At 38.3% G+C, this 24,176-nt stretch overlaps 1 protein-coding gene across 3 annotated transcripts in view; it reads right to left on the minus strand.

Moving 5' to 3' along the window:
- Window positions 1–5,562: 5,562 nt before the first annotated feature.
- Window positions 5,563–24,176, minus strand: part of THOC2 (THO complex subunit 2) — a 51,790-nt gene continuing 33,176 nt past the window's right edge. For 2 of the 3 annotated variants that reach the window (XM_090149999.1, XM_031602748.2), the window contains 19 exons: window positions 23,855–24,034; window positions 23,107–23,271; window positions 22,178–22,453; window positions 21,234–21,375; window positions 20,424–20,581; window positions 19,073–19,201; window positions 18,403–18,534; window positions 18,138–18,322; window positions 17,222–17,406; window positions 16,838–16,940; window positions 16,050–16,486; window positions 15,166–15,224; window positions 13,624–13,659; window positions 10,203–10,340; window positions 9,822–9,891; window positions 9,587–9,744; window positions 9,011–9,084; window positions 8,865–8,912; window positions 5,563–5,987 (listed from right to left, as the gene is read on the minus strand). In XM_090149999.1, coding sequence (XP_090006125.1) covers window positions 8,885–8,912; window positions 9,011–9,084; window positions 9,587–9,744; window positions 9,822–9,891; window positions 10,203–10,340; window positions 13,624–13,659; window positions 15,166–15,224; window positions 16,050–16,486; window positions 16,838–16,940; window positions 17,222–17,406; window positions 18,138–18,322; window positions 18,403–18,534; window positions 19,073–19,201; window positions 20,424–20,581; window positions 21,234–21,375; window positions 22,178–22,453; window positions 23,107–23,271; window positions 23,855–24,034 — 2,655 coding nt within the window. In that variant the 3' untranslated portion in view covers window positions 5,563–5,987; window positions 8,865–8,884. The remainder of the gene's footprint in view (window positions 5,988–8,864; window positions 8,913–9,010; window positions 9,085–9,586; window positions 9,745–9,821; window positions 9,892–10,202; window positions 10,341–13,623; window positions 13,660–15,165; window positions 15,225–16,049; window positions 16,487–16,837; window positions 16,941–17,221; window positions 17,407–18,137; window positions 18,323–18,402; window positions 18,535–19,072; window positions 19,202–20,423; window positions 20,582–21,233; window positions 21,376–22,177; window positions 22,454–23,106; window positions 23,272–23,854; window positions 24,035–24,176) is intronic. The other variant, XM_090149998.1, reaches the window with a different exon arrangement.

Consider the following 24,176-nt stretch of genomic DNA (forward strand, 5'->3'; position numbering starts at 1 on the left):
GGTGATTGCTTACAAACCCCAGCTACCAACTCCAAGCTATGGGAAGTTCGGCGGTAGTCTCACGACGATGTTCCGATTTATTCTTTTCCTTTGTTTTGCTTTGGGGTCTCTTGGGTTCTTTCCTTTTCGTTGTCTTTTGGTATTTTTTTCTGTTTTCTCTCTCTCTCTCTCTCTCTCTTTTTTTTTTTTTTTTTAGTTTGTAATTTAAGTTCCTATTTTTGGTCATTGAAACTGCACTTCAGTGAGCAGAAAAATTGCCAAGCAAACTAATGGCTGTAAAAGCATAAACTGCATGTGTGGGCATCAATTACTGAGCCTCATTTTAATGAGGTGTTGTACAAAGAGTTTTAATACATTTTGTAAATAAAACTGTAAAGAAAAAAAAAAAAAACAACCCACAAAGAGTTTGCTGATGTTTTCCCCAAGGAGAGGCACTGCTGCAGGCACAGAGCTCTGCTCTGACTTGGGATGCCCAACATTTGTTCCTTTTGGGGAAAGGCTTTGGGGCACACAGCTGAAATGAAGCACAGTGCTTCAGGGAAATAGGAATTTGGGATTTGGCACCCTGAAAACAAATGGTGTTGCTCAGAAAGCTGTGGGTGCCCACCCCCGGAGGCGCCCAAGGCTGGGCTGGGTGGGCCCTGGGCAGCCTGAGTTATGGGGCAGCAGGGCCACAGCAGGGGGGGCTGTAAGGTCCCTTCCAACACAAGCCATGCTGTCATTCTCTTGGTGTGATGCAGGCAGGGTGTGTGGGACTGAGCTCAGGCAGTGCAAAGCCCACAGGGATGGCAGGGAGACCCATCTACAGATGAGACAAAGACTGAGCCCATCAGCACATGGTGACAGCACCATGCAGCCAATGCTCAGCACTAAGAGAGGACAAAGCCTTGGGTTGGCAGGGCTGCTGCCCCCAGTCCGTGCAGCCTTGTCCCCCAGCAGCAAGCACAGGCAGGGCTCTGCACTGCAGTGGCACAGCCCCACAGTGCCCCGCTGAGGGCTGGTGCAGAGCATCGTGTCTTGTTTTTTTAAAAAAAATACTTATTTGTGGTTATTAAAATAATAATAATAATTCACAGTTATTAAAATAAAATTACAAAATTTCCCTGGTGCTCATATTCATTGCCTCAGTCTGAAAAATTGATTCTGTTTTGCAGGCAGCAAGACATAAACAAGCTCTGGATAATGATAGCTCTATTCAATTAAACTAGGGGATTTAAGTACAGTGATAACATTTTCATGGGCATTATAAATTTCAAAGCACTGTTAATTCAGACCATGCCCATCCACAACTGCTGCTGGGGACAAAATGGCCTGCAGCTGCTGCTGCCCACACCCAGCCCTGTGGTCTGAGCAGCCTGTGCAAGGGCCTCACCACCCTCGGTGAAAAACCCCTCACATCTAATATAAATTTCCACTCTTCGAGTTTAAAACTGTTTCCTCCTTGTGCTATCATTATATGATCATGGAAAAAGTCAGTCCCACTCCTGCCTATAAGCTCAAGTACTGGAAGGCCACAATCAGGTCTCCCTGGAGCCTTATCTTCTCCAGGCTGAACAAACCCAGCTCCCTCAGCCTGCCTTCAAAGGAGAGGTGCTCCAGTCCTATGAGCAGCTTCATGTTCCAACAGCTCTGCATCCTTCTTGTGCTGGGGTCTCCAGACAGCAGAACAGATGTGGACAATATTCTCCCTGCCCACTGCCACCCCCCTGTTCATGCAGCCCAGGATGCTGTTGGCCTTCTGGGCTGCAAGTGCACATTGCTGGCTCATGTCCAGCTTTCCTCCACAGGGCTGATGTCAAGGAGTTCTTCTCCCTGTCTGTACACATATATGAGATTGCCCTGACTCAAGAGCAACACCTTGTTGAGGCTCATTAGGCTTACATGATCCTACCTTTCAAGCTTGTCCATGTCACTCTGGATGGCATCCCTTCCTTCTGTCACATCAGCTGCACCACTCGGTGCCATCAGCAGTGCTGAGGGTGCACTTGATCCCACTTCCCACATCACTGATAAAGATGTTGAAGAGCACTGGTCCCAGTACAGACCCTAGGGGACACCACCTGTCATCAGCCTCCATGTGGGCACAGAGCCACTGACCACAACCCTCCGGCTGTGACCATCCAAGTGTTTCCTCACCCACTGAAACCCAAAGAGGCCAAGGCCCTGCTCCACAGCCATGTGTAAGAAGAGAGCTGGAGGAGTGATGGGCTCAGGGCAGTTTGCTGCCAGCTGGGCTGGGGCTGCTTTGAGCCTGCAGGCCGTGTTGCAAAGCTGCAAGGCTGAATCTGGTCTGCAGTGCTGAGCTTTGGTGCTGGTGTGGCCCTGGGGAGCACAGCTGCCATTGGATTTGCTGCAGGTGCTTTACTTTAGTTTACTTTACTTTAGCAGTGTGAAAGCAGCAGTTGAACCCGGTGTTAAATGAGCAAAGGCCAAAGGAAAGAAGCTCTGAGAAAGGCCCGGGAGGCACAAGGCAGGGTGGGGACACAGGGCTGCGGGCAGCACAGAGCTGGATCTCCACGGCAAGGATCGCGTAGGGGCTATAAAGCCTTTAACCATGCAACATCAACGTTAGATAACGTCGAGCATACAAATAAAGCAACTGAGCCATTAACGCACGTGAGGCAGATGCTCGATCTGCCGTAAGCAGGGTTCTAAAGCGGAACCAAGGTGCGATTCCACCGCCGCCCACCGCCCGCCCCGCGGCTCCCACGGCACCACACGGGACGGGCGGGAGCCGCTCCTCCCCGCAGACACCGAGCCTGAGAGGCTCCGCCGTTCTTCGGAGCAACACTGACATGCAGCGGCCAGCCGGGCTGGGAGCCCTGCAGGCAGGCAGCCCCTGGGGGGGCTGAATTCCAGATAGGGACTAAGCGGGCTAATTACCAAAAACCTACCACATTAACGTAAGGGCCGTGTTCTGAGCTGAGGCAAATAAATATAAGTGGTATTTATTTAATATTCCCCTGCCCTTTGAACACGGGGAGTTCGCAGTCTTCAGCCAAACAGCTCATTAGGAGCCAGCTGGCGCTGGCAGCACCCAGCTGGGAGCAGCACTGTGGCAGCCCTGGCTGCTTTCAGAATTTCAGATGTCTTTTCCTCTGGCACCTATCGGCCAAAGCCGAGAGCAGTGCAGGAGAAAGCACTACAGCTGTGACAGGGCCTGTAGAGAACCACCGCACTGACCACAGCATAGAGAATTCAACTGTGAAGTTTTTGATGTCATTTGTATTTCCTAGTGAGCTTTTAATATAAAAGGACACACAGGGCACCAAGCGTTGAACAGAACAAGGTGTGTTTCCCAGGCAAACCATTAACATCTGTGCATTGACAGAGATGCATTTCCACACCTGCCTGCGAGCAAAGGGCAGTGGCAGAGCAGTTCACACCACGCAAACTTGACTCTCAGCAACCTTTTTCAGAAGAGAGTCAGCAGAAGCACCAATGGAGATGGCTGCTGCTAAGCACAGGTAAGCAGAACTAAGGCACAGAGGTGAATAGGGAGCAGGGCAGCAGTAATACAAAGCAAAGCACTCCCACAAATAGAACACACCTCCTGCTTGTCAGTCTAAAAGCATGACCTTGAAAATCACAATCATCCTTTCCTGTTAGAGACCATAAAGGTGAGGACAGACTGCCTTATGAAGGACTGCCAATACAGGCAATGCAGTTTTCAAGGGAATACGTGGCTCCTGGAGGAAGCTCTATTTATGCGAAACCTTCAATCTCCATTACAATTTACCTTATAAACCTTACAAACCCTCTCTTCTGAGAGACTCGTCTTAAACTGGCACAACTTATCTTTTAAAATAATTACTCAAATTAAGTATTCATTTTGTCTTTAGGAAGAAGCAGGACCATGCACTCCACCCTTCGCACAGCAGCCACAATAGCAAGCACTGCTTCTACCGCCCGCCTTCTGAGGTTGCATGAAGATGAAGGCTGTCAGGTTTCATCTTCCTGCTCACATTTGTCTTCATAGTGTTGAATACGTCTCACTAGCATCCAAGTCCTCTCCTCCACAACCAAATTTATTGCAACAATATTGAAGAGAGAGCACAAATGGACGAGGGGCAGAACTGAATTAAAAGATGAGACATAAGATTGCAGTAAATACAAAAGCTGAAGAGGAACAATTTAGTACAGTATTACAATTCAACTGACAGATGTGTAGGTGTCACCAAAGGGGGAAGCAGTGACATGGAGAACATTCTGTTCCACCATACCTCTTGGCTACCAAAGCAAAGGATGGCTTACAGAATGCTGAGGCACAGGGCTGCTGGCAAATAGAAGGAACAAGCACACTCAGAGGTTCAACTGCTGCAGGAGATAATTTGCTGTGAAGAAAACATGATTGATGCACCATCACCAAAATTCAATAAGAATCTAATGGTAGCATATATCCACACTGCTGGACCCAGGCCAAAAAAGCTCAGCATCCAGAATACCTCTTTAAATAGCAAACAGGGCATTTGGGCAAGACACTGGAGCCATTCCTCCAAAGAGCAGAAGCTGGTATTATTTCACAATCCCAGTTTCCTAGCTTAAACTACTCATCGTTTTCACTTAAGATTCACAGTTCCAGGGTGAAAAAACAATTCATCATTAATATGAACTTGAAGATTTCCAAACGCAAAGATTCCTTTACCCAGGTGAACATGTAGTGACTTCAAAGTGAGCTGCCATGCTACGTCAGAAGTGCCAGGCAAAGTCCTTATTTTTGTCAGGCATTAAACTAAACTGCTGAAAGCAAGCTAAGACATTTTAAAGTCAGCCTCATTTGACTAGATTATGAAATCAAGGGGGAAAAAAGCACCAAAGATTCTTAGGAGTTTTGGATCACAGACAAACGTCCCAGGATATAAACCTGATTGAATTCAAGAAAGCACACCTTGAGCTTCCTGAAAGCACAGCAGAGCGAACACATCTGTCACCTCACAGGAGGCACATCACGTTTGGGATCCTGACAAATGATAGAAGTAGAACACAGTGCTAAAACAGTAACCACTCTCCCACAATTCCAACTCATTCACTCACAGACCTTCACAGCAGTACATGAAGCAATAAAGCGACCACACACATGCAATGATTTACGACCCATTGAGAAAACTATTGTTTATTTAGAAAAAAGGTTACACTGGTAGAATTCAGCAGATAAAAAAATTTGTTTTTTTTTTCTTTAAAAATGTCATTGTGAAACTTTTCAGACTAAAGTTTAGCAATAAAAAGCTCCTGTAGCTGTAATTGAAATTTCTTTTTTTCTTTTTGAAGAGAGCATTTCCAATTAATCTAAAAACAACATGACAAACAAAAGGTGTGGCAAGGGACAACTGAGCACAGGTTTAGGTTGGGATGGAGGGATCAGGGTTTGTTCTTTATTTTTTTTTTTGTTTTTCTTTTTTAAACAAGCCAACGTTGTACACAGAATATACAAATAATCCCTAAGCATCGCATGAAAACAGTGCTCCCACTTTGTTGTTTTCTGTGTGTGTTTTTTTCTTCTTTTCTAAGTCACTGGTATTAAAAACAGGCCAAGTAATAAATAAAAACTGAGTTTAAATGAGGTAAATTCAAAAAGGTTCAATAACTGTTTATTTGTGGTTTTCAAACATCTAAAAGAACGCATTTCATACTGAAAGAATTACTAAACTCAGGCAGTATTTTAGACAACCTAAAGTGGAACTCTGTACACATGAAACCTCCTTTGCACTATGGCAACTGTTTGTTTGCAGCACATTGTGCTAAAATATGGAATAGGTAACACTTTCAGCCAGGTACTGAAAATAAATGTGTAAGAAACTAAGCAACAAGTTAAAATACAGTAATGTACAACTCAACAATTAAATCTTCAGCATGGGGAAATAAAGCAGAGAACTGAATAATTTAAGGAGATGCAGATGGGTCCTCTTCATTCACAAATTTCTGTGCAATCTATACTCTGGAAAATACATTTCTGGTCACAGCTGGATATCTTGTCATTTCAATCTCACCTGCAATGAAGGCACACACAATTGGAATTAGACACTGCTCAAATGAATACCCAACTCACAGTTGAGTATTTTACTTCATTCACAATTCAAAGAATTTGAACCCTTGGGCCTCATCTGTTCCCTAACTATAGTTTATTCCATAGCAAGAGCCACGTTAACATAAGCATTCTGTTAGTAGTGAAATACTCATTTAAAGGCAGAAATAAGTAGTAAGTAGTCACTTATCAAGGTAATATCTGTTGTGTAAGTACACCCTCCTTGGAGCTGTTAAAGTCTCTAGATCAGACAACAATAAAAGCATCAAGTTGTTCATTAGGAAGAATGCTATAAAAGATTCAAACAGGAACCGGGCATCAGATTCCACAAATACAAAGTATATTTCTGTATTTCTCTATGCAGATTATGGGATGTTATTATTTTACAACAGATGCTCCAGTTAAGCCCACTGCATACTGGATGTTTCAGCGTGCAACTGCATACACCTACACACTTGTTTCTTACACCACAGCATGGTCATAAAAACACACTTGTGCTTTGTAACTAACTGCAGTTCTTCCTTGACACTGAATCACTGGTCAAGGGAAAAATTCTCATTTCTGTTCAAGAAGCTGCAAGTCCACAGTAATGGGCTTCAGCTGCCAGAAGTATTTCTGAAAAAACTTTTTTAAAGGAAAAAAATGGAGATTAGACAATATAAAGGAGTTCGAAAAAGATCCCATGAAATCCCTTCTGGAGGCTGCTCTTTTTTTTTTCCAGTTTGGAAGCTATTCACAAAAGCATATTCTATTATTTCAAGAGGAGAAAAAAAATAAGCAAGCAGCAATAACTTGAACTTCTATTGCTTCTCTCCTACACCAACATCCTCCACAGAGTGCAAGAGATCACTGCAAGCTTTTTGTTACCCAGAACCTCTCTACATATTTGCATTCAGCTTCAGTAGCAGAATAATGGCACCAAATGAAACTCTTGAGATCTTTTCCCCAAATAGTCCATCCCTCCAGTTCCAAAAATCCAACTGTGGAGAGTATCTTCAGAAGATACTTCTGGATGATCAGAAGATTTCAGGAAGTTTCTTCCTCTATTAATTCAAGAGTTATTACTGAAGATGAGAAAGCAGATCTGAGCCACTATATTTTTGTTTACAAAGCAGAAAGCATTTGTTAAGAGAACTTTGCTTTTGTTTTGTATCGGGGTTTTGCTCACAGTGATAGGTTTTATCTGTTGCTTTGTTTTTAAGACCCAAGCAGAGCACAAGTGCAGTCTCTTGCAAGGAAACTCATGAGAACACCCCTCCATTATGTTATGCCAGCCACAACCCCTCTGCCTCCTAAAAAGGAATTCCCAAAGAGCAAAGTATTTGCACCTTTCAGGTTTTGTCTCTGTTATTTTAAACAGTCAGATACAAACAGAAGAACTTGGGAATATCAGTCTGTCTTTGATGCCTAAAGCAAATACAGCCACTCCAAGAAGCAGTGTTAATTTGAGAGTCCACAACCAGTAAATATCCCCATGTAAGTTTTGGCACAATCACCTTAGGTATAAATACTCTCAAACATTGGCTAGTCCAACCCCCTTGCTCAAAGAAGAGTCCACTAAAACAGGTTGCTCTGGGCTATGCCATGCCAGGTCAGGTTTAGAACACCAAGGCTAGCAACACTGTACCTCTCTGGGCAGCCTGTTCTAGACCACTCTCACAGATTTTTGTCCTTATTTTTCAATACAATTCTTATGAAGTGTTTGTAAGAGGTTTCTTGGCTAGGAAATTGGACAAGTTCTCAGCCTCATTAATCCCTCTTCAAAATCTGAGACAAAGAAGATTCTGTCCAACTAAAAGTGTTCTTACTTCCCTCTTTAATCACAGAATCACAGAACTACAGGTGTTGGAAGGGACCTCAAGAGATCACCGAGTCCAACCCTCCTACTAGAGATGTTTAAGTTTAATATGTGTTTTTCTACAGTCAGAACAGTATTATTCTGAGAAAGCAAACTGCTAAAACATGGAGCTGAAAAAAACAACTTAATTTCATTCATAGGTCCTGTGAGCTCTTAAAGCGAACAAGGAGAAATTAAACAATTCATAGTTCTAAACAGTGAGCAAACAGGAATTATAAAGCACTTGGATGATGTGGAAACAAAGAGATCATATTCTTTATGTTGAATACCAATTGGTTATTTTCATATTACCGAATATATACACACTCTAAAAATATCCTACTGGTCTACACAGAAATATTGCTAGTGATGTGTGACCCTCATATCCCTACAGCTAAATTTAAGCCTTTGCATATTTGCAAAGTATGGAAAAAAAATCAGAATACTATCAGCTTCAAATCACTATTTTTTCTAAGCTAGAGTTACTGAAAATAGTTGCCTGAAGTTTTTTCTTTCAGTAAATAGTCAATACATTCATGGAGATGAACATTCAAGCAGAGGCGAAGAATTGCCTTACTACACTACACAGCAATTTGATATAGCCAATACTCTCTGTACAGATAAACTGAAAGAAAGGATCAAAAGTTTCCAATGCATTAAGCAAGGGTATTCTTAACTAACAAAGTATGTTATTAAGACTGGCAACTTATCAGCATCACAGTGATTTGTCTTCAGTTTTGTTCTTGAAAAAAAAAGTGCCAAACAGCTGACCCCCTAACCACACCACCCTGCCCTTTTCTTTTGCCAAATAAGTTTAAGCATCTATTCCAGTTCCCCACCTAATGACAGGGAAAGCTATTTTCCTAGGACAGAATTTTTAAAAATTGTATAGTTTCAACTCTTTACCACTCAGACTGGTGTGTGCGCGTGCATCCTTTACCAGTCAAACGAAGCCACAGTAGCTATCAATTCAAAGAAGGTAAATAATTTTTTATTTCATTTTACCTTGACTGGAACATTCTTCATTATCTGTGCTTGTCTGAAGATTTATGAGTAGATTCAGCATTAAGGAAAAAAATTTTGTTTTAAATAATATAATAAAAGGCTCCTTTTTTGTATTTTTCCTGAAATCCTGACATGTAAAAGGATATTGTTTCTTTTCTTCTTTCCCACCAGTGCTGTCTCGTTTTTCTTTCTTTTCTTTTTCTTTGTCATGTCTTGATTCCTGAAAGAAAAAAAAACCCAGAAGTTACACAAGTAATTTATTACAGTATATGCTGTAATGTCAGACTAGATGTATTATATTCTCTATGCTTTAATATTCATCAGAATATCAGTAATCAGCTTTTAAGACAGTCAAAATTACAAAAAACTCAAAACAGTTCTGTGATAACTTCTATCAATAAAGAACTGCAACTGGGAAGTAGTTACAACATACTTATTTAGCTTCACAGAAGTACTTGTATTCATCTCTTCAAATGCATATGTTACAAGCAGTTTATATTTAAATATGCCCTGCTTTTACATAGCTGCAGACTGCAAATATACTTGAAGTTTTGAATACTGTTGTGTAAGTTCTGAGTTTTCCTCAGTACTCCCAAAAGAGCTATTCCTCTAATTTATCCTATCAGGAGTGACCACTGGAACACTGGAATAAAAAAAACCATAACACAGGCAAACAAACCAAAAGGAAAAAAATATGACTAAATAATAGCAGCTTACTTTACCTTTTTGCTACCAGAGGAGCTCTTCTCCATCTTTTCTGCTTTGATTGAGTCACCTTTTTCTTTTCCGGAAGATTTTGATTTGCTCTTCTCCCTCTCTTTTTCATTTGAACGAGGAGAATCAGAAGGACTTTCGCTTTTACTATGTTTTGAAGAACCTGCTAAGAAACACAACAGAAAGTTTTAATTCACAGTGAGTAAAACCTTAACATCCACACACACAAACCAAAATACATACTTGTCCCATTTTCTTCTTTGCGTCGTTTAGTTGAGTCCTGTGGCACCTCTCGGTCACTGTTGGAATGATCCTGGCACCAAACACAATTACACAGATATTAGCCAATTAACACACACTGCTGAAGTAGGCACCTGCTTACAAAGTTATTCTGAATAACTTGTTTGGAATGCTTATAATGTAATGGTGTTATTACAGCTTGTGTAACATTTCTTAAGATCAGTTTGGAAGGGAAAAAGTAGCAGAAGCAAAACCAACCCTGATAAGGATCACTTCTATTTAGATAGGCTGTGCCACCAATTATTACTGCCAAAACTTCAAATAAAAAGCTTTCCACACATTTATCAGCTTTCCATACTACTAGTTTATAAAAGTTTCACCAACCCTTTTTCGATCTTTCCTGTCCTTCTCCTCTTTCTTCTCTCTCTCTCTGGATCTTTCCCTTGACTTGTCCAAGTCTTTCTTGTCCACTTCTCTCTCTTTACTCTTGGACAGTGTTGGAGTAGTGTGGTTAATGTAGTGCTGTTAAATTAAGGCAATATCACCAAATATTAATATATATTCCTAGATGTGTAAACAAGAAGTCTTACTCTAACAAAACAGATCTAGCTCAAAAAGCAAGATTTATTACTACTTTTATTGACAAGAAAGTGATCAAAGGCACTTTTGAACTGGTCATCTATCATTTAACCTATAGCATTGTTTTCTCAGCTCTGAAAATTCAGGAACCCTTTCACCTAACTGAAAGGCTTATATTAAATAGACACATTTGTTTACCAGTATCGTCCGACACATCAAAACTAATCAGCAGTACTACTGATACAGGATACGCAGGCTCTCAGACTTAGCACTTGCAAATTCTGCCTGGAATGAATGAATGCAGACAGTTTCTAATTCTTTTTTTTTTTTTTTTAAATAATCTTAATCCATAAAGTACTTAAATCAACTTTGAACATGTGTTTCTGCTAAAGTCATACAAAATTCCACCTTAAACCTGCCATTTCAAATGATAAAAGTCACTCAACATGCAATTCTGTGTGTTTGCCTTGTAACATGTTCTAGGGTGTTATTGCACTCCTCCTCCTGACCAATCTTAAGTTCCATAAAACAAAGCTGAATATCTGTGATACGAACTAAGCAGGGAGAGAGCGGGACAGCAAGAAGAAAAAAATCATAGTAGCATCAAGCATAACACCTGGCAAAAATAAAAGGCTATAATGTGCATACATAAGGTAGCAGACTTAGATACCATAGTACATTCATATTTTTTACAGTAATTATGTATTCTAACTATAATAGTATCTCTTAAAAAGATCAGACTAAAAAATACTTTTCATAAAAAGACCAATTAAGAAAACATTTCAAAATGAAAAATGTCTTTTTGTGGTATTTCATATACTTAAGTTACAGCAACACACAGAATTAAGTTAGTATACTTTAGCACGCCCTTCAGTTATCAATTTTATCTGAAAAAATATTTCAATTAAGACATTCTCTGTATTTCTTGTTAGAGAGACATTTTGCTTAATCAGTACACTAAAAAGATAAGCACAAGATTTGTTCAGAACAATCTAGAAACTATCAGAACTAGCCAAACCAACTGGAAAAAAAAATTGTTTCAAATAGTTTTGAAGTTAATACTATCTTCCTAGAATTCTAGCAAACATTTAACCTAAAATCAGCAAGCTCAAACTTCATTAAGAGGCACATTGTTAGGTTCCTTTTCCTTTTAGCACATGCCAGATTGCTGCTATATAATTACTACTCTGATGACCTCAGTAGCCCTTTCTTTCTGCTCTTTCCCTTCACTTATCTTTTTGTGTTTTTCCTGTATTTATTCTATAGGTAACATTATCCTTATTCCCTGTTTTGTTGTCGCCTTTTAACAATGACTTGCAACAAACACATTCTTTAAGCAGCCCCATTTAGTAGTTGTCACCCACGGATACTTTCCACATTTTGCTCTGCTTTCCTCTTATTCTGTTTCTTGCATTCAGATGGTTGTTCATGACAGATTCCCACTGCTCTTCTACCATTCCAATGGAGAGTTATGGAAAGTTTCATCCCCTTCTCCTCTCCTTACAAGAGCAGCCTAGATTTGGCTTGTCAAATTTTATCAGCTCACTTCTAGAAATGCTGCTAGCTGAATCCACATCAAAACTGGGGCACTGCCATATGCTATGCAACTTGGACAAAGGCCAAAGAATAACAAACCTAACTCAGGTCTGGCAGCATGTACTTTATAACCTGCAATGTAAAACATTATTTCAATGGTCTGCCTCATGCCCTCATCCTCTCCCATCCTCCTCAAAAAAAAAAAAAAAAGAAAATCAGCAGTCAGGAATAAAGAAACTTTGTTAGCACGCAACAGCACTTGACTCCCTAGCTACGAGCAGAAGCTGAACTCAAATCTACATCCTTCCCCTCAAACACGTACATGAAGTTAAGAGAAAAACTTAACTTTTGTTAAGTCACGAAAAAGCCAAGAATTCTAAGTTCAAGGCAAACATACTTTCCTAATTCTAAGCAAATTAAATGCACAAAACATCATGAGAATCTATACACACTATCATTTCATAATTTTAAACCTAAGAATCAAAGGATGCCTCCTGTGTGCAATCCCCACACAAACAGGTACAGCTGAGAAAGGACAGACCCAACTCAAAGTTAGCAAGAAGCCATTACGCAGTCAGGGCTATTCTGAACTGAAACAAGCCAAGTGCTCTGCACACTTTGTTTCAAAGAGAGCTACAAGTAAAACATCAGTGCAGTGTATAACAAGGCTAGAAAGCAGTAAATCCTCTGTGCATTGTAAATTAATGTATGTAATCTTACATAAACCTACAAGTTATCCAGAAAGTCCAAGTGTTCAACAACTTCCAAGTGATAAACATCTGTGCTGTGTATATACTATTACTGAGTGCATGACCCAAATTCTTAATAGCAACTTTAGAAGACTTGATCCATTTCTATTAGTCAGATGCAATGCATTTTAAACATGCCCAAAAGAAACAGCAAAAAGCTTTCTGAATATTAGCCCACAGTATTTGTGATTGTCACTGTAATTCATTTAAAGAAGCAACGCAATAGCTGGAGAGTTTGCCTAAAAAATTAATATTCTGAAATACTCCTAAGATTTCAATCCTTTAGCACACCCTCTTGTAAGATGCTCTATCTGCAGTGTGTTTACAGGACAGAAACAAATGATTATTTAGAAAGTTGCTATGATGTGATATAATAGTAGCAAGGGGAAAAAATAAGTATGAAATAGTTTATTTTAAAATAGCTATCTTTTATTATTTCTATTTTTTTAATACCAATTAGTCTAACTAGTCTATTACCTCTTAGGCTAGACAGATGACTTATGAACTTTTTTAAATTAAACATACGTGTTTTCACAAGGACCAGTAAAAAGTTTAGTTTGGTCAGATTACCTAAAGTCAGCTTTTACTTTTTTCAGACACTACTGACAGCTGTGCTTCTTTTTCATTCCTTCCTTTTTCATTTCTCCTTCAGTTTTAGCCTGTAAAAGGCTGATGTTACCATTGAAGGAGAAATTACTATGACATAAAATCTCTTTAAAATATTCGGTGAATGTTAAATTTAGGTGAAAGCAACATTAAGAAAAGCCCCTAACAACTCTCCCTCTCTCTCCTGTAGCAAAGTTCTACATCCCTCAGGTACAGTGCTAGGATTTACAGGAGTGGAGTTCGAATTTTCTGAGGTAGTTTGCCACAAGACCGAGGTTACATTTTCTCTGAAACAAAACTCAAGTAAATTTTGGTGGTTTCTAAAAGATTCAAACCTTTGTTGAAGAGTCCTTGAGTTCGTTGAGGTTGTCCTGTAGAAAATGAATGGAGATGACACGTAAGCTGGAATAGTTTTCAGAAACCAGAGGAACTTTGGGAAGCATGGCCGCACCCTTGAAACAAAAAACAGCTACTCCTTCTGGAATAAATCTTAGGTTAATACTTCACACAGAATAAAATCTAGAAACTAGGTTGTTTTTCTTTTAAAAAAAAAGGAAGAAAAAAAAAGACATGTCTATTCCCTACTCAGTTGTTATATTAAATACAAAATGTGTTTATACCCAAATCTTCACAGAACATTGAAAAACCACTCTCCCACCAAGAAAAATAGCCTTAATTCTAAATACTGCTGAATCATAGTTGAAATAGGCTTAAAATGCTTTTAAACCTGTATCTTCTCCACTTTCAGTTAAATGTGGCAGAATTCACTCTAGAACTTTACACTGCCATTTACAAAAACAGGCAAGAAAATCTTTTTAATTCTATTTTGAGTAGTTATCCCTGCCACCTGCTTCCTTAAAATTAATAAAAGCTACTCCAGTTCTTCAAAATTAATTCTAAATCTTTTACGCAAATCTAACATAGAAAAAGATACACTCTTCTGGGAAGAAAAAAGAAAGAAAAAAGAAAAGCTTGTTCTAAAGTTGGTAAAACGATGAAGTTTAAAAGCTCACATAATCCATCACAGTGCTCTTGATGAAGTATTAGTGACTTACAGTTTTAAATGTTCAACGTACTGCAAATTCAAAGATTCCACGAACATGGTGGTTTAGAAATAAAATAAATATAGAGCAAGGAATGGCTACCCTGAGTCTTCAAAGTAGGCTACGCCCAAGGTATTGTGCTGCGCTTGAATGCTTGGGGTTTCTCTTTGCTGGGTAGTAGGCTTGGTTGCCACATCTGGTTTTATCGTACCGCAGGGCTCAACATGGTGGGAACCCATTGGAAATAAACAAACCTCGTAGGGAAGGTACGACAGAAGCTGCATGCTCACTGATTATACACAACTACAGGAGAACTGATCACCAAGGAGACTTTAAAATGGAACTCCTTTCAAGACTCCTCCTTAGAAGGCACATATCGGTATGACGCTCATCAAGAAGCCTGATGAATGCAGAGGTATCGTACATCCCGTATCATCCAGGAATCTTCAGTGTTAGAGATTCTTCAATGGAAGTGCAGAAAAATATGCTCCACTCTGCTGCAAAGACTCATTTGCTTGTAGCTACCATTGCACTCCAAAAAAACTGACTGTTTAAAACAATGAGGCACTTCTGGGTAAAAATTCTCTTGCAATTTCCAAACACAATTTAGGAAATTTGTGCTAGGTCCTTGAAGCTTTACTTTGGTTAATAAAAAATATTTTAATAGAAAAAAAGACAGTCCGCCAATAAAGAAAAGGAATGCATTTTCTAATGCAATATAAAACCTCCAGTGGTTCCAGTGTATACTTGGCACAAAACTTGAAGGAAGTCGGACATTGGCATCCCAAACTTGTGAGCCTAACATGGGCGCTGCCTTCCTCAGGCTATACTAACCTTTACTGTTGAGGAATGTGATGGAGAAGAATGGATATCAACTTTGCGGCGTTTTTGTTCTGAAAAAAGGAAAAAGAACAAGAGCATTATTAAAACAGATCTGAGAGGATATGACTTTCTGAAATACCAAAATAAGTTAAAATTAAGTTTTACCACTAAGTAAAATTTTGTTTTTCAAAACACCAGCATTGCTTGAACACCCTACGCAAGTTTGCAGAAAAATAGCTAAATATGGAGAAACTGCTGCAAAGTTGTACTCAAGCTTTTTTTTTCCTCCTTAGATCTGTACCTGAAGAGGTGAACAGAACAGATAGCATTCCAATCCAGTTGCTTTTTCAGAAAAAAAGTATTATAAAACTCAACATCAGCCTCAGCTTATGAGAATTTAAAACATAACATTAACAACTTCAGATCTTTAATTTTTGAAGGAACTGATAAAGTCGATTGTGCCCTTAAGGAAGCAAGTCTTGCACATCCCTTGTTTCCTTTCAATTCAAAGGCTAAGACCAAGCTAACAGAGAATACACTTCAGGAGGTTTGCATTAAATTTTTGCAAAACTTCTAAGCCACAGTTATATAAATACATTCTAATAAATGACATTTACAGTAATTCTTAACATGTTATTAACATGCATACAAAAAGATTGCTCATTTTTGTAAAGCCTCTCAATCACTGAAGACACAAACTTTATATATAGTTTCACACACTTCTCATTTTGGAGATATCCTGAATACCTACTTTAGGCACTAAAAAGTCATCACTACATAATAGCTAGCCTTTCTTCTCTTCAACAGGGCTGAGGCATTGCAGGCGTTGGCATTCAGTGATTTTCTAATGACATGTTCTTACTGTCTGTATAACTTTTTTTCTAGAACAGACTTACCCCTCTCACATTCTGATGTTTCTGATCGGGGAACAGGAGACTTCAAGGACCCAGCTACTGGAATCTTTTCTCCTCCTTTAGTATTTTCCTTGGATTTCATATCCTTTGCTACATCTTTTTCTCTGGATGGCTCCTTTTCTCTCTCCTTTTCTGCAACTGACTTTGACTCTATGGTGGTAACAATTGTCTTGGATTTTTCTTCCTTTGAAGCTTTTTCTTCTTTCTTGGCCTTCTCCTTCTCTTTGTCAGATTTCGGTGTTTTCTCCTTAATCTCTCTTGGTTTCTCATCTTTATTTGCCCGTTCTTCCTTTGGTTTATCTTTCCCATCCTTCCCAAGTGCCTTCGTCTCTGGAGTGGTAGCTGGAATCTTTTCTTTCTTTTCTTTATCTTTTTCCTTCCCGCTTTTTTCTTTATCATCTTTCTCTTTAATAATTTTGCTGCACAAAAAACAAGAAGGCCAATTAGCAAACAAAAAACTAGCTTGTGTTACAGGCGAGTCTTAGTCCTGATCTGATAGAATTTCTTCAATCAGTCAATGCCAGATTATTTTGCTGTCACTTCATCAGAACATCAACAAGCAAGAGTACTAATTTGTTTTTCGTTACTTAACTAAAACAGAATGCATTTAATAAATGTGTCAGCTTAGAACAGCTATGTATTTTGGCAAAAATCTTATTTATTAAACTGAAGAAATGGGAACAAGTTAAACAGCACATGAAAGGATTGAAAAGGTAGGTGAATTTCAAGGAAGACAACAGAACATATCAAGGAAGGAGTAGATTTCTCACCTATTAGAAGCACTGTTTCCATTGCTTGTTGTCACCTTCGGTGTAGCATTGACAGTTTTATTAATGACTTTCACAGTACCCTGAGACTTCTCCTTTAGTTTATCTGTTTAAAGAAAGAGAACAAACTTTATTTCAACAACATACTTGTTTTTATTAGTGAGATGCATCTCAGCACAATCATGCAAAGCTACACTTAGCTAGTAGTTAAAATAGGTAATTAAACAGACTACACACCTGCAAAATCACCCACTAGCCAAACAAAGAATACAATGCATACTGACATTAAGCTCACTATTAATAGATTCTTTTCCTTTCAGTTTAACAAGCCAAGTTTTGAGACAGTAGCCAGTAAATATCATTCAACTAAGAATCAAGTTTGTTTACCAGTCTCTTCAGCAGCGCTTTCCTCCAGTTTTGCTGTATTTATTGTGAGAGATGTAGGCATCCCAGCACCACCTGGCCCATTTTGTACTGTTGCAGCTACAGCATTCCTGGCAGGTGGGTCTTTGTGGTGGAATTCATTTTCAGGTATCATAAAAGGCTTCCTACTTTTCAACTGCCCAGAATAGCTGCAAGTCGCACAGATTGTTAAATATGCACAAACAAAGCAAAATATGGGTTGAATTTTAAATGAGGACTTAATCTAACAGTTCCGTCTGTTATTTTTCACAGTTTTTCCCAACTGATAAGCAGTTTCTTCCCCCTTTATCAATAAACTCAAAGTAAAAAAAAAATAAAAAGAACAAACAAAAATAAAACCTCACAACGGAAGCAGCCCTACCTCAAAGCCCTTTTTGCTGCTACCACCACACACACACACTCCTGCCAAACACACAAAAAACAGCCCACTGTTAGCACAACCTTAACTACCCCTCAAGTCTCCATAGATGATTCTGCATTCAGACATATGAAAAACATAATTAAGCATTTTAGATTAAAATTTTGGAATTCTATCAACCTCCAAATTATGCAATCTTGCAACAATAGCCCTTGGCTTCCTCCATTTTACTCTCCCTTGTATCTACTTGCTGTTATGCTATCTCTCTACAAATAAGCTATGCTCTTGTGAGTGAAAATCTTTACTATTAAATGTGTTTCACTAGAGTCTTGAAAAGGAAATTAGTGATCATCCAGCACGACATGAAAGTTTTCATTCACAATGCCAGCCCTGAGATGCAGGATAGTGAAATCTTCTGTGATAAGGTAAAAATCAAATATGTTAGGACTGTAAGAGTTCCAAGTCTTTAGAAGCCTTTCACGATCCACTTTTAACCACTTTCTTAAAGTAAGGTGTTGTTACCCCATAGCCAATGCATATAGATCAGGTCTCTTCTCTTTCTCTTCCTGACATATCTTATGCACTCTTCTTTCCAAGGCTTGGCCCAGGTTCAACACTTTCGGATACCATGGAAGGATTTTGGTCAGCACAATCAGGATATTTCTGATATGTGTATATTCACCAGTTTCAAGGCAGTGTACAGAAGCCTAGAATGCAAGTTAAATCTAATCAATTCTTTTCACTAAAGAGACAAAAAATAATCAAGTTTTTCAGCATCTTTAATTACCTTAGTTAATTTATAGTGCCATTTGTGTACCACGTGTCTAAAATTCTCATAATCCAATTGATCAGCTTTATTTCCACCATCAAATCCAGTTGCTCGTAATATAGTTAGGAAGCCTGGATAGTTGCCACATTCCTATATGTGCACAAGAGTAAAAAATTAAAATTTACAGTTTAAAATACTAATCTTTTCCAGGATGTATATAAAAAAACAAGAATGTTGTAATACTTAACATAATTGAAGCACTTCCTCACTGACACAACACACAGCACTTCCTCTCTTCCTACAGACTAAGCATGAGCAAATTCTCTAGGACTTGCACATTCATTTTTTTTAAAAGGTTTACTTATGTTGAAGCCTTCCTTGTGGCTGAGGAAAAGGATTATTTGCAATTTAACTAACTTTAGCAAGGAGTTTCCATATGCTACCTAAATCTTCAAGAAAAGCTATGAGAAAGTCAGAATTCATTTCTTTTACTTTTGACACTATACAAAACTAACTCTGTTAAAAGTACATTAATTACAGAATTGCTGTTCTAACATGAGGCCATTGGAAAAGTAAATCACATTCTAAATCAAGTTAATGATTTTAGTAAATCTGGTTTTACTAGGCTGTATTATACAAGCCGTCAGTATGCAACTCTTCATGAACAAGTTTTAATAACTTTACATACCTTCTCATATATGACTCTGTCACTGTGCCATCTAGTCACAGTCTCCAGCATGCAGCACAAAAACCTGCCATATCTACTAGCTTCATTTTCAGTACAGCTTGCTACTGTATATATAATATCAGAGAAAACCTGTGAATGGTAGCAGTAAAAAGTTACTTTGACTTCATTGAATTACAAAGAAGGATCATCAATAATTTTGAACTGTTCTCATCTAAACTACAGTTAATATGGTTTTTAAATTTACAGTAGATTGGATTACAGAACTATTTGGAAACTAAATCAGATTTACACAGAAAAACAACAAAAAAAAGGGCTTGTCTGCTAAAGCTTCTTAGCAAATATTCTGTTTGTTTTCAGGACTTTATTATCCAATTACTAAATCTTCATTCTGAGCCCAGAATCCAGATGCTACATACATCTGTCTCTGACAGACAGTCTTTCACAGGTAAGGTGCATCTCCACTGGAATATAACTGTTTCAGCTCTAAATTTATCAATCGATTTGAGCAGGCAGAAATAAACACGTAGAACACAAACTGTATCTTTGAGTAAGAATGTTCTTTTGGACCAATGAAATCAGAGCAGATCCCTACTTCAAAAGTCTCAAAGGAAACCTGACAACTTCTAGTTGGATGTTCATACAAAAAACCCATCTTCACCATAGTTTTCATAATGAAGCTGCACACAAATCCTCTTAAAAGTTGTAACACAATCTGTTGCAACCATGCAGATGACTAAATAGTCATGACTGAATGAATAGTTAATAACTAACTTAATAATCTGGCTTCTTACAGCAGAAAGCACTAGAAGGGTTCTGACACTGCAGAATGGTACAGTCAGCCAGTACTGTTGGAGCTGTTTGATCCAGAAAATCAGGTTACTGCAGCTATCAATACCTCCTATGGCATCATATTTCCACATCTCAGCAGCAATAAAAATTAATCCCATGTCTGTCACCAGAGTCAGAATGTCCCAAGAACTATTCTCGTTAGGGCAAGCTTAAAGGAGGTTGCTACTACAGCAGCACAATACACACAGCTGAAATTGGAGGGTTAGACAAAATGTTAGAAATGCAGATCACTGCAAGGCTGTGAAACCTGGATGTAGTTTGTATGACTGCTGATGACTGTCCCCTAGAAGTTTAGCTGTTTTAGGATAAAAACCCTCATGAAAGCAATCCCCATAAAGTCTAGGAAAGAGAAAACAGGAGGGGGACCTTTTTATTGCCACGTAGATTTTAAAATTAAACGTAAGTAATGACTTCGTTGAGATCTCTTTTGGAAGGCAAAGAAGATACTAGTTTTGCATGCTTATAACAACACACGCACACATACAGAGCTCTAAATACTTACTCTATCATAACAGAGAAGTGTGGAGAAGTTGGGTGTTTTCTGCTGATGAACCAGTTCTACAAAGTGAGCACAATAAACCGCATCTATTGCCGAAAAAATGCAGCGAGGAAATATACATAACTGCAAAAACTTTGTGATAGTCTCATTTTTGGTAGACTCTTCAAAAGCAAAGAAATAGAGGAAAAAAAAAATCAGTACATTAATGGGTAAGCAGTTAAACTACTTCTCCCAAGAAATTTAGTATTTCATAACATATTCTCCAGTTTGTATTCCTGACATATCTTTGACACTACTCAAAGTCAAAATAAGCTTTTTAAACTTTGAGGGACAGGCAAAAGGGTAGAAATATTATAGCAGATCTTCATTTCTTATGGGGAAAAGTCTTTTGTTACAATGGAAAAAAGCTCAGAAAAATTATTATGAACTGCTTCAGTTATACAGATTCTGCATACTACTTTTTATCACAGCGCTCCAAGTTAACTCAAATCACTCACTGGGGGTGTTTACATTTCTGATCTGCAACACAGAAACTGGTGTGCAAACCATCTTCTATCATCTCACATCAACTCTGTCAAACTTTTCTAAGTCAGCACAGTATTAAAAAGGCCTTGCCATTGGAAGAAGCAAATAAAACATCTCCCTGAAAGGAACTAGTCAGCATTTGCAAAGACACGCTACATTCTAATTAGAAGTTTCTTCCTGACAGACCTTAACATATCAAGAAATCAAATTAAAAATCAACATTTAGCATATTAGTGCAAACTGAACTTTTAGTTCTAGGGACAGCAATGACTATATACACACACTTACTTGCCAGAAGCCAGTTATCCTTCTCTAATTTCAGTCTCTGTAAAACTCTTTGAACGTGCTCTAACTGTTTCTTCTCCTCTTCAAGGAGCTTGTCCTGAAGAGCAGTGCAACGTTCTTTTTCTTTTTTCTTTTTATTTGGAGGCTGTAAAATGTCAATGCAAGTCATTTAATACACTTACACTAATACTACTTACACTTGCTACAAAGTGATTAAGTATCTGGTAATGCTAAGAAATATGCAAAAAGCTATTTCACTAAATAACATTCAGCTCTAGTAACGAGCTGATTAATTAACAATGGATAACTAACGATGTAACTAAACAGCTGAAGTACAGATATCAAAAAGAACATCATCTGAAAGATAGGTTTTCCCAGTAATTTTCGTTTAGTGGAGCCACAGTTTTGAATTTGGAATGATAAGGAAGTCTAGAATATGCAACTGTGAGAAATCAGAATGGATGAATCAGCAGACACAAACCTCTCTCAATAGACCAATTTATTCAGTTAACACAGGTATAAATTCAGTTAGTTTAACCTGAAAATATGATTACATAAAATAGATAAACTTCAATTAAATGACCACCTCAAAGTAGTATTTTGGTATCCTTTCATGCACTACAAGTCAGCAGTTCATTTTTCATAGATTTCTACCAAAATAAATGCCTACCAAAATAAAACACCACCACAGAGACTACCTTACTCCATGAAAGAGAGTAAAACTTAAAATGCAAATTATACTGATGCATGCATAACTTGCAGCTGCAGGGAAGGTTTCGTCTCTGCTGGGAGACAATCAGTAACATCAGTGATACCAGTGAGTGAAGATAACTCCCTTCCTTAGCACAAAGAACTGCATGCAAAAAACTTATTTATATCTTAATGTAAAATTTCGTGAAAAAAACTGCTTTAAAGTGAAACTGGAGCAAAAAATTTTATAAACATACCATTTCCTGATTGTCATCTATGGCTTTCATCTGGACTTTAAGTTTATTGACTTCTCTGTCATAGCTGCTATGTGGGACAGCAAGGTCATACATAGTCAGAGACCAGAACGTGGCATAAAACTGAGGACTGATGTCATCCCAAACCTTGGGAGGGTGCAGAGAGATCACAGCTTCATGAACTGGAGCCATCACCAGTTCACAAGCTGTAATGTATTTGTGAACTTTGTGTTGCTGTTTATTTCCCTTTTCAGCTTTTTTAAGTTCATCATACTTTGACTGTGGAAAAAAAAATGAAAAAAACGTTATCTCAGTACATGAACCAAATTTAATTCAAGTTCTCAGAAACTTTTCTATGTAAATCATCTTTACGTTACAAATTTTATTTATATAGGTAAGGCTCCTGAGAACATCACAGTGAACTTTTAGTATGCATCCATGCTGGATATTTATCATCCTCACTGATGCTATCTTTCAACTCAGCTCTTCTTACAGCAAGGTATTATACTATGCTGAAAAATTGTTTTCAATACTTATTTTAGTTGCAGGGGCAAATTTATCTTGACGCTTCCTTATATACACCTCACCTTTTGACAGCTGCAACATTTTCTTCCACAACCAAAAAATTAAAATATCAACAAAAAATTACACATTTGGGTAGGAGAACTCTTGATCACTCAAATTATCAGAAGAGTTGAAATCATTAGCTACAACTGCTATCACTTGTGTAAAAGCTGGCACATGGCCTATATTTTCTGAAGATAAAGTAGAATCTCTTCCAAACCACAGCTTCTGTTTCTATCTCAGCTCTTCAAAAAGCATCTAGAACTCTTATTCAGTAAACAATCTTTGCAGGAACGTAACACAATTATAATATGTAGAAGGGCATCTCTTAACAGAAGACAAACAAAAATGAAATGAGTTCTACTTACTGAAATTTGGTGTGCATACATGGGCCTCGAGAGGAAAAACGCAGCATCATGAGGTGTGTGAAACTCATTACAAAGAACGTCAATTGAAGGCACTCGCTTAATGTAATCCTCTGTGCTCAGATTGGATGCTAAAAACCCACCGAACTGTACCAGGGTGTCATGGCACTATGTAAAAGATAAGAGTTAGACAGCAGGTTTTTTTGTTCAGAAATTAAGCTTGGGAGGGCTTGTAGGTTTGTCTGAATGGGGACTAGTGGCAGCTGCTTGCTTTTAAAACAGAAGCATTAACACAATGGCAAGAAATTCCACTTGGAAGAAAAAAATTTCCATGCCACAAACTTCTGCCCCTCATCAATGCTGACTCAACTGCATCTAAGGAAAAGCCTTATGAAAGCCAGACGAACTGAAAGAGCTCTCTGTACTGGAATTAAACCACTTCCTACTGCCTAACAGTGGAATTCAGGCTTAACTTTTTTGTTAGAAGAAAGCTTTAATCTAAAAAAGTAACATCAGAAAAACATGATAGGCGACCTTAGAAATTAAGCTCTTATTTCAGATGACAAAGGACATTTCTATCTTTTACTCAGAAGTATTAAGTATATATTATGTTGACAACTGATAATGATGTATTGTAAAAGTGAGATCACTGCAGATTTAAAAAAACACGTATATATTGTGCTCATATAGAATACTGATACATTAAAGGTTACCAAAGAAAAGGATGAGTTCTTATGCGTTTTTAACTTACTTGATCATAGAGTTTTCCCACCAGCTTCAGATGTTTTTCCCCTCCTTCTTGAAAGATCACACCATTTCTCTGTTGAGCCATAAGCAGGCATAGTGGAAGGGCGAGATCGTGGTCCAATAATGCATCCTTCAGTCTCTGAGAAGACTTCTTTGTATTCCTAATTTGGCCAAAGTATCCACCCTGCACAATACAGAAAAAAAGATGCTTAAATTTGTAAACAGTACATTAAAAAAATGTAAACCATACATACAGCAGAAATTCTGACAAATTAACATCAGTACAGTTCCTAGTCTGTCTTTAGATCTAAAGTTTGATCTGTGAT

This window comes from Phasianus colchicus, chromosome 14 (genome assembly GCF_987193195.1).
Source record: "Phasianus colchicus chromosome 14, bPhaCol1.hap1.1, whole genome shotgun sequence".
Taxonomy (NCBI): Eukaryota; Metazoa; Chordata; class Aves; order Galliformes; family Phasianidae; genus Phasianus; species Phasianus colchicus.